A 10,868-nucleotide genomic window follows, 5' to 3' on the forward strand; every position below is an offset into this window, starting at 1 on the left:
AGTCTCAACTTCTTTCAAAAAGAATTCCCATTTTCTCTCTCGAAATTCTTTTAATCGCTCTTTCACATTCTTAATTAAATGCATAACTTACACAATATTTTGATCTCTTTGTTGTAGCAAATTTGACAAATCATTTGTGTATCCCAATATATTTTTCATCAAGTGAAAAATAAACACAAAGTCATAGCTCTCCATCCAAATTAACAAGGTTTTGGACATACCCCGTGTGTCACTATTACTACCATCATCAAATACGTTTTCAAGCACTTCTATTACCGAAGGTCACAATGAGTGCAAACGTAACAAAGTTATATAGTGAGATCCCCATCTCGTGTCCATGGCCTTACCAATCTAGTTGCTTGATTTTTTCCTTTACCACTACTAATTTCTCCGGTCTCAAGACGTTCAATTATACGATCATGTTCACTTTGTCGAAGATGGTCAACCCGTTTACAAGAAGATCCACTCATGTTTACAATCAAGCTAATAAGACTAAATAAATCACTAACAACTCGGTTTGTTTTGGCAACGACAACAATTACTAATTGAAGTTGATGTGCAAAACAATGAACATACCAAGCAGAATGATTTTCTTTCAAGATGAGTGACTTTAATCCATGAAATTGTCCTCGCATATTTGAAGCACCATCATATCCTTGACCTCTCAATCTTAACAAAGATAAACCATGTTTGGAAAATAAGGCATCGATGGCATCTTTCAAACATTTTGACGATGTATCTGCTACATGAACCATTGCTAAAAAGCGTTCAATAACTTCTCCATACCTGTTTACATATCTAAGAACCACCGACATTTGCTCTTTCACGGAGATGTCACGAGATTCATCAACTAAAATAGTAAACAAACTATCACCAATATCATTCAAGATTGTAAGTGTAGTCTCCATGGCACAAGCATTGGCCATTTGCTTTTGAATCAAAGGAGAAGTCATTTGATTATTTCCTGGAGCATTTTGAGCAACAACTTTTGATATCTCTTTATTCCTTGTGCTGTACCATTCAAGAAACTCAAGAAAATTTCCTCTATTTGTAGAGGATGAGGACTCATCATGCCCACGAAAAGGTAAACCTTGTCTTAATAAAATTGAACTTACATCCAAAGTTGCCTTTAAACGAGTGTGATAAGCCACTTCTTTCTCACGACTTGTTGTTAGGTCCCAATGTGTTTGTAGAAGGGGGGGTTGAATACAAACAGTACCGAATAATCGAATTAAATGCGGAATAAAAAATGTGAAACAAAATTCAAGTTAAATAAAAATATTATTAAACTTGAAAGGTGTTACAACAACTGTATCGATTACAAGGTATTAATCTCAAATCAATTATCACAAATCTAGAATAAATTCGACATGAACTTTTTCTATTTTTGCAATAATTAGAATCAAATGCTAAACGCGATTTGAGATTAAGTTCTAGGGATTTTAATCCGCTAGATTGATACACAAGAGCAAGATAAAGATTTCTAGTGGATTGGATTTAACTTTACAATCTAGAAATTTAATCTTGAAGTATGCAGATGAAAAGATGAAATATTTCTTCTTGATTTTCTTTTCTGCCTTGTTTCTTGACTTCTGTGTTCTTAATTGGATAATAAGTTGCTGCTTCTCTGCTTCTTTTTAAATCAGCAAACGAATAGAATTGACTTGGCATGACAATCCTATAGCTGGCAAGACTTTCGGTGAGACAATTGAATGAACTAGCAAGACAATCAGAATGAACTAGCATGACAATCAGAATGAACTAGCAAGACAATTATCCTCCTAGAGTAACTTTCGGTATGACAATGGAAAATGGCCTAGCATGACAATCGGTATGACAATCCAGATTGTCATGCTAGTTCATTTCCATTTGTCTTGCTGATTTAAGATTTGAATTTAATCCAATTAAACTTCTGAAAATTCCTAAAATTAATTCAGAATTAATTAATCAATTAATTCAATTAATAAATAAATTATTCTTCGCAGATATAATTTATTTTCTTAATTAAATTAGATGAATTAATTAATTAATAGAGAATTAATTCTAGTCTTGAGCAGCAACCATTCTTCTGCAAATCTTCTGAAAATCACTGAAAATTATGAATCAATTCCACCACTTCAACGTTGACACTCGATGTACTGTCTGGTTCATGAGTGACTAACTTCCGTGACGTTTCTTCATGTCTTGACTCTGACACTTTGATTTTCTTCAGATTAAATCCTTGTAATTAATTGATACTCTGACGAGATCTCTGTCACTTGATTAAATCCACGATCTTGACTTATATCACTGAGGCATGATCAATTTCTTGAACTTCTTCCAGTGAATTAATTCCTCAAGTCTGTAGATGAACCTTGTCTCTGAATCCTTTGACAGATATTACTTTGCGAGATCTCTCTGATGGTAGTTCCACTATTTACTTATTACATTCTTATTTGAGTTGAGTTGAATCCTCGAATATACAAATAGGCTATGACATATGACTTACAATCTCCCCCTATTTGTTTGTTAGACAATAACACACAAATACCTAGAGGATAACTCAACTAACAAATAAGAAAAAGATATAAACATACATGCAAAGTAAATAGCAGAAATTTCTGGATGAGATTTAACATTTTCCAGATTCCAAGTAGATGTTCCTCTAGACTGAACATATCTTCAAGTAGTTTCATCTTCATTTGTACAACCACATTTCCTGTTGAGAAGCCCATATATCTTGCTTCTCCCCCTATGAGAATCAACTGATTAAAGAAGATCACCTTCGTTTTACCACCTCTCCCGTACAATAGGATCCGCAGATAAAAACCAATGGTACTCCCCTAACAGCTTCTTCCCTTATCAGAAAATCACCTTGTGTTTACCACCTCTCCCGTACAATAGGATCCGTAGTTACAAACAACAATGGTGTGGTGTAGTGTACATGTAGGATCTTTTTCTTACTCCCTGCTATTTCTCCCCCTTAGTTGAGGAATCCTCCAAACTATTACTTAAGCTTCTATCTCCCCCTTAAAGAAGGAATGTATGCCGTCATCTGAAGGAGTTCTCATATTTCACTTGGTTGGAAAAGAAATAACAAGTAGTTTCTCTTTCTTCCTCACTGTGAGTGTGTGATCCTGTTTTAGTGTACCTCACATGTGTTTCACTCTTCTCTCCACTCGTGTTTACACTCATTCTCACAAGTGTATCACTCTTCTCTCCACTCGTGTTTACACTCATTCTCACAAGTGTATCACTCTTCTCTCATAGCTCCATAATCCAGTTGTACCTGCAAGGAAAATCACCTTAGCCATCCTTAAAGGAGGTCACAGGTGGTGCAATGGGAGTTCACAAATCCCCATCCTTGTTAAACTCGTCAGATGAATCTGAGTCATAATTTACAAGTTGCTAGTTTCCCTTTTAGGGTTCCAGATTTGAATTCTGGGAAGGTAAACAATGATCCAAAGAATTTAACATAAAGATCAAAGTTCCCTTCTAATGTCTGTGAAGACATTTCCTTGTGACTTATCAGGTAATATCTGAATCATTGTCAACAAGTTGCCGATCTGCACCTATGTCAGATCCACTATCCGCAGATGCATCCAGGGGATTTAAGCCTGGGGAGGTAGACACTGACCACTGACATATGGCTTTTGGATCAGTATCCTCTCCTAACACCTGTAAAGGCAATTGGTCCACTAACGAACCTTGAACAATCGAATCTGACCTTAAAATGGTCGAAACTCTTGTTTCCGTCAACTCATCCTTTGTGTGTGTAACCTCTCCTTGTGCATCAAGAATTGATTATGTTTGAAGTGGTGACACTACATCGGATACCTTGGCCGACAGGCAAAATTCAATAGACTCACACTGTTGAGAGAATGAATCTAGTAACTGTTTTTGAGCCTTTTCAGCCATTACATCTTTTTGAGAAGATGTATGGGGGCTAGCAGTTGTCTCGGTTTAAATACTACTCATCTATGTAGGAGACAGAGCTACTGGGTTGACTACAGAACCTTCCTTATGTGGTGCACTAGGCACTATCTCCCTCACGCTCATTCATACTATATTTAGTGGTAAGAGAGTGTTGGTTGGTTCTGTTTTTGTGTTTGTCTTTACAGTCTGGGATAGACGTTGTGGGTTTTCAACCTCATGACTGTCAATGAAAGAAAGTCATTGGAGACTGAACCTGTATCATAGAACATATGGCAATAGAGAGAAAATGATTTACAATAGTGATTTCAAAAGATTTTACATGAAATAAGAAATCACTAATGTAGAAAGAAGTTTAATTTTTGTTTTTCAAAATGAATGAGTTTTTGATAAAACATTGATCACTTAGGGTAAAGTCTAAGTAATTCTCATTCATGTCAAAAGCTTACAAATATCTGCAACATAATGTTAACAACATATCATTGACCGATACTTGTCAAGTACTTTAGATACTAATTGTTATGTTGCATAATCAATATACCACTGCACATATAAAACAATATGATTGTGCCTAGTGATAAGATAGTTATTAATATGACGCCTCTACTTATTCATATAAAATTATAACTTCTGTTAGAGTGCCATACCATGTCCTTGATGATTGCTTGAGCAGTATACTAGTTCATACCAACCTGAAGTGAGATTGTGAAGAAGAGATTGCATAGTCCAATAGATATGCAGCTGCAAAGTCCATGAACTGTGGTGTACTGACTTCCTCTTTTAACTCACCAATCAGGAGTACACTTGTACACATCTTACTAGAGTACAATTCCAAGTGTAATGTGCAGCAGGTGCTTGATATGTCGTAATATTCCCAAGTCTCGTCACTGGTGCTATATGTTGGATACTGCTTCCTGATAATAACCTAGCACAATATACAAAATTACAATGATAACATTCCCAGCTTGCAAACAGCCATATCCCTCAGATAAACCTTTGCTGTTATCTCCAAAGGTAACCAGGGGGCCAGCTTTCTCAACCATATTTGATAGCAGGGCTCTATCTCCGGTCATATGTCTTGATGATCCACTGTCAAGAATCCACACTACCGGTTATACTTATTTAATGCCCTGCACTACAAATGGATTAGACCTTCTTCGGAACCCAAACTTGGTTGAGCTCGGCATACTTGTAGAATTGTCCTTTGTCAGGCAAAACAACATTTTTAATTTTAATTGTCTCAACTTTCTCAATGACTGAACATTTGACCTTGTAAACAGCCTTAACAAATTTCTGTTTAAGCTTAGGCACAAATGTCTCCTTTCTAGCCTTAGAAGGACTAGCAGTCTTAGACCTATCATGCTTCTTGTTATTCACATGCTGACGAGGAGTAGTCTTATCATTAGACACATGCTTACCATTAAAATAAGCATACATCATATTAAAAGCACAAGACATACAATTAGCAACACCACATGCTTTATGAGAGTGATTAACAGCAGGCAATTTATGCATGGTAGACATGGCATTATTGTTATCCAACTCATGTGTGTCTGATTTAGTCTCAGTTGCTTTCACAACTTTGACTGGAACTTTCGACTCACTTGACTTGGAAACAATCTTCTCATTAGCATGATCCTCAGCACGTATTTCTTCTTGAATAATAGAAGAGGTCGCATCAAATGGTTCAGCAATTGATGCTTTATAGAGGGGTTCATCAACACCCTTAAGCACATGTGGTACTTCCCTCCCTTTAGCACAGACATGGGGAGGGGAGTTTATGCCTAATTCTCCAATAGCAGCATTGTAATCATAACCTATTCCAGATGTTTGATTAACAGCTTGCTTACTGTAGAACTCTTTAGCCTTCGAACAAGAATTGAAGTAGGCTCTAACCTTAGTCTCAAGACCGGTGATCTTGTCTTTGAGAATAGTTTCGAGTTTTCTATAACAGTCAACTCTATTCTCTAGAAAAGATACCTGTTCTTTTAATTTGTCTTGATTAATGTGCACAAGTCTTAATTCATTGACCTCTTTCTCAAGGTCTGTGATCTGTAAACTTAACAGTTCATTATCACGACGTGCACAATCTAAGTTACCTCTTAGATGATAAACCATTTCAGCATCAGAAAGTTTTACCTCTATTCTTGACGATGAAGCTTTTCCATCAATAGCCATAAGAGCAAGATTTCCTTCATCTTCATCTTCACTGTCAGTATCATCCCAGCTTCTTCCCTTTGCCAGATAAGCCCTTTCAGAGTTCTTTCTTACTTGCTTTGGCTTCCTACATTCTGTGGCAAAGTGTCCCAACTCATTGCAGTTATAGCATCTAATGGTGCTTCGATCAACCATCCCTGTTTTGTACCCACCACTGCTGGTGTTAGAGGATGAAGATCCACCTTTCTGGAATTTGTTGTAGTTGGACTTGTACTTAAGCTTGGGATTCCTCCTGAATCTGACATGGGAGAATCTCTTGACAATTTGGGCCATTGATTCATCTTCCAATTGCTCCAGCTCTTCCAAGGAATAAAAATCATCACTTGATTGATTTGTAGTAGGAGGATCATATTCTGCTACTAACTCATTTTCCTCACCCTTGGAAAACTGTACCATTCTTTCTAACTGTTGAGATTGTTGTTGTTGTTGACCTTCAGCTACAAGTGCAGTAGATGTGCTGACCATTCTATCATTCCCGTAGACTTCCTTCTGTTGAATCTGCTCCAACTCATAAGTTTTTAACACTCCATAGAGCCTGTCCAAAGAAATCTCACTCAGATCTCTAGCTTCTCTAATGGCAGTGATTCTATGTTCAAGATGAGCTAGCAGTGTTAAAAGGAACTTTTTGTTGACCTCCCTGATTGAATAATACTTTCCATTGATGTTCAGGTTGTTGATCAACGCATTGTACCTCTCAAACACTTCAGTAATTCCTTCTCCTGGATTTGATTTGAAATGTTCATATTCAGAGGTTAGGATTTCCAACTTGTTCTCCCTAACTTCCTCTGTGCCTTCATTAATCACCTCAATAGTTTCCCACATGTGTTTGGAATTTTTACAGTTCATCACATGTCTGTTCATCAAGGGATCAAGGGAATCAATTAATATTAATTGAAGGCTGGCATCCAAGGAGGCTTCTTCCTTCTCAGCAGGAGTAAAATCTTCAGGCTCTTTTGGATAGGTTCTAGCTTCAGTAGTCACCACACCATCTATTATTACCTCCGGTTCAATAACCATCGGAGTTTTTATACCCTTCTTTAACAAGTTTGAATATTTGGGATTTGCAACTTGTAAAAATAATAGCATCTTCTTCTTCCACATGATATAATTCTCTTTATCAAATTGTGGAATTTTAACGGTTCCAACTTTATGTGAAGTCATTATGAATTTTTGAATAAATAAAAATTCAAGGAGTTGAAAAATCACAAAAGTCTAGGATCTTGATTTGTTCGTTAATCAGAAGGCTCTGATACCAATTGTTAGGTCCCAATGTGTTTGTAGAAGGGGGGGTTGAATACAAACAGTACCGAATAATCGAATTAAATGCGGAATAAAAAATGTGAAACAAAATTCAAGTTAAATAAAAATATTATTAAACTTGAAAGGTGTTACAACAACTGTATCGATTACAAGGTATTAATCTCAAATCAATTATCACAAATCTAGAATAAATTCGACATGAACTTTTTCTATTTTTGCAATAATTAGAATCAAATGCTAAACGCGATTTGAGATTAAGTTCTAGGGATTTTAATCCGCTAGATTGATACACAAGAGCAAGATAAAGATTTCTAGTGGATTGGATTTAACTTTACAATCTAGAAATTTAATCTTGAAGTATGCAGATGAAAAGATGAAATATTTCTTCTTGATTTTCTTTTCTGCCTTGTTTCTTGACTTCTGTGTTCTTAATTGGATAATAAGTTGCTGCTTCTCTGCTTCTTTTTAAATCAGCAAACGAATAGAATTGACTTGGCATGACAATCCTATAGCTGGCAAGACTTTCGGTGAGACAATTGAATGAACTAGCAAGACAATCTGAATGAACTAGCATGACAATCAGAATGAACTAGCATGACAATCAGAATGAACTAGCAAGACAATTATCCTCCTAGAGTAACTTTCGGTATGACAATGGAAAATGGCCTAGCATGACAATCGGTATGACAATCCAGATTGTCATGCTAGTTCATTTCCATTTGTCTTGCTGATTTAAGATTTGAATTTAATCCAATTAAACTTCTGAAAATTCCTAAAATTAATTCAGAATTAATTAATCAATTAATTCAATTAATAAATAAATTATTCTTCGCAGATATAATTTATTTTCTTAATTAAATTAGATGAATTAATTAATTAATAGAGAATTAATTCTAGTCTTGAGCAGCAACCATTCTTCTGCAAATCTTCTGAAAATCACTGAAAATTATGAATCAATTCCACCACTTCAACGTTGACACTCGATGTACTGTCTGGTTCATGAGTGACTAACTTCCGTGACGTTTCTTCATGTCTTGACTCTGACACTTTGATTTTCTTCAGATTAAATCCTTGTAATTAATTGATACTCTGACGAGATCTCTGTCACTTGATTAAATCCACGATCTTGACTTATATCACTGAGGCATGATCAATTTCTTGAACTTCTTCCAGTGAATTAATTCCTCAAGTCTGTAGATGAACCTTGTCTCTGAATCCTTTGACAGATATTACTTTGCGAGATCTCTCTGATGGTAGTTCCACTATTTACTTATTACATTCTTATTTGAGTTGAGTTGAATCCTCGAATATACAAATAGGCTATGACATATGACTTACACTTGTAGATGATAGCAAATGAGACACACTTTGTCTTTGATTTTTGAAAGCTTCAAATTGTAACCGAGCATAATTATGTGGGCAACTAGTTCCACCAATATGATCATTGAATTTTTCTATTGCTTTCTTCTAATTTTTAAATCCTTTTTTTATAAATACATCATCTCCGCACCGATTTCCATTAGACTTAAAAAGATAACAATAAAAGCAATAAGCCGCATCTTTTGATACACTATACTCCAACCAATCATAAGATTTGATTTTGAACCATTCATCTCTAAAGGCTCTCGCTGATTTCCCAAATTGAGTTGTTGGAAAGTGGTGTTGAAATGGTTGACAAGCACCTTTAGAAATATACTCTCTTCGGCTTCTATCTCTAATTCCAACATCATATTCTTCAATTGATTTATGCTTTCTTGAGTCACTTACAATTTCATTTGTATCACTCGCCGAATTAGAGTTGTTTGGCACATTAACACTTTGCGTAATAGTAGGAATAGAGACAATAGGAGTTGTATTTGGAGTAGAATCAACCGAATTTCTCGGTCTCTTAATTACATATTTATCCATTAACCTAAATATATTTGAACCAAACAAAGACACTAACTCAATTTAGTAAAAAGATGATTGAAATAAGCACATACTCGATTAAGCAATTATATTATTTATCAAATATAAATTCTAATTAAGCAATTACATTATACATTAAATAATAACAATGAAGTAAAAACTTAAACTTTAAAGTTTAGGATAACTAACCCACTCATAATTGAGAAGAACTAGAAGATCATCAAGATGGGTTTGATGAGTGTTGTACCGAGAGGGTTAGATTATTTTTCCCGTGAGGCAAAACCCGAGAGCTGCTTGCTTTTCTTCTTTTACTTTTTGATTTTGCTCTAACTTTCTATCTGTGATGTTATCCACTTAGTTTTTTATATTGATAGAATAATAGTGGTCTACATGTGGTGTGGGCTGAGTGTTTTTTTCTTAAGGCCCAATTACTTTTAAGTCAAAAAAATAAGATACTTACTTTTTTTTTGGGTGGGCCAAATTAAATTACAAGCAAAATATACATACTATAAACAAGATACTATGCAATTTTGGAGGGGCAATGGACCCCCCAGCCCCCCACTCCTTCCGCCTCTGCGTGTGATACGTGTATATTTGATTATCAAAACTTGAGCTAAGTGATTATATATTTGAGAGTATTATGTCTTAAATTATACGTATTATTGTATCTCTGTGGTGTCTAGATGATAATTCTGAATCTTTGATTTGTGCCATGATATGTTAAAATATCGAAAAAGAACTTAGGACCGCAGTCACCGGATTGTAGTGACAGTTTTGTGAAAATTTAGGACCGTTATCACCGGGTTGTAGTGGTCGTGGCATGAATTATGGATTTTGAATTATCGTTATTTATGTGTTATGTGTATTGAATAAGAATAAGAATGTGTATCGAAAGTATTTGTTTCGTATGTCGTATATCATATCATATTTTGTTATATGTGTCCATGTTACTTGGTCAACTAGTTGGATCGATTGGTCTCTTGCTGGGCTGTATAACTCATTCTTATAATTTCAGGTTTCGTCTAAGATTCGAGTTGGATAGCATTGGAGTTCGAGGACTTAGAATTGGAGTAGATTGACCTTTGGGCTTCCGCTTTTAGCTGCGCGTTTGTAATAGTGATCTTTGTAATAGAATTTTGGATTAATCCTTGTATATTGTATTAGTTTTAATTTGGAGTTAATAGTCCGGAAGTGTGGGCTGTTGTAGTTGGTATCAGAGCAGGCTGTCCTTCGAAATGTGTTAGGTATGGGACTAATACATTCCCTAGGTATCGATCTTGTGGACCATAGTTTGATCTTTGGTAGATCATGGGGTAAATGGGGTAGACGTGTCTCGATCTTTAGGATTTTTGTGAATTTGGGGACCAAATTCTTTTTAAGGAGGGTAATATGTAATATCCCGTAATTTTTAGAATTCGATTAATAATAGAATAATAGAAAAAAGTATTAAAATTAGATAAAGATTAGGATTTAAAATTGGATTAGAGTAATGGGACTAAAATTTGGATCAGATTCTAATATGGATAACTTATAAATAGATCCTATTCGTCTTCCTCGTTTTATTCATAAAA

General features: G+C 35.3%; 1 protein-coding gene across 1 annotated transcript; it reads right to left on the minus strand.

The window, feature by feature from the left end:
- Positions 1 to 308: 308 nt before the first annotated feature.
- Positions 309 to 9,297, minus strand: LOC141714096 (uncharacterized). The gene is made up of 2 exons (XM_074517636.1): positions 8,887 to 9,297; positions 309 to 1,127 (listed from the first exon to the last, which is right to left on the minus strand). The coding sequence occupies exons 1-2, from the start codon at positions 9,295 to 9,297 to the stop codon at positions 309 to 311; spliced, it is 1,230 nt and encodes a 409-aa protein (XP_074373737.1).
- Between the last annotated feature and the right edge of the window lie 1,571 nt (positions 9,298 to 10,868).

The sequence above is a fragment of the Apium graveolens genome, chromosome 3 (genome assembly GCF_009905375.1).
Source record: "Apium graveolens cultivar Ventura chromosome 3, ASM990537v1, whole genome shotgun sequence".
In the NCBI taxonomy this organism is placed as follows: Eukaryota; Viridiplantae; Streptophyta; class Magnoliopsida; order Apiales; family Apiaceae; genus Apium; species Apium graveolens.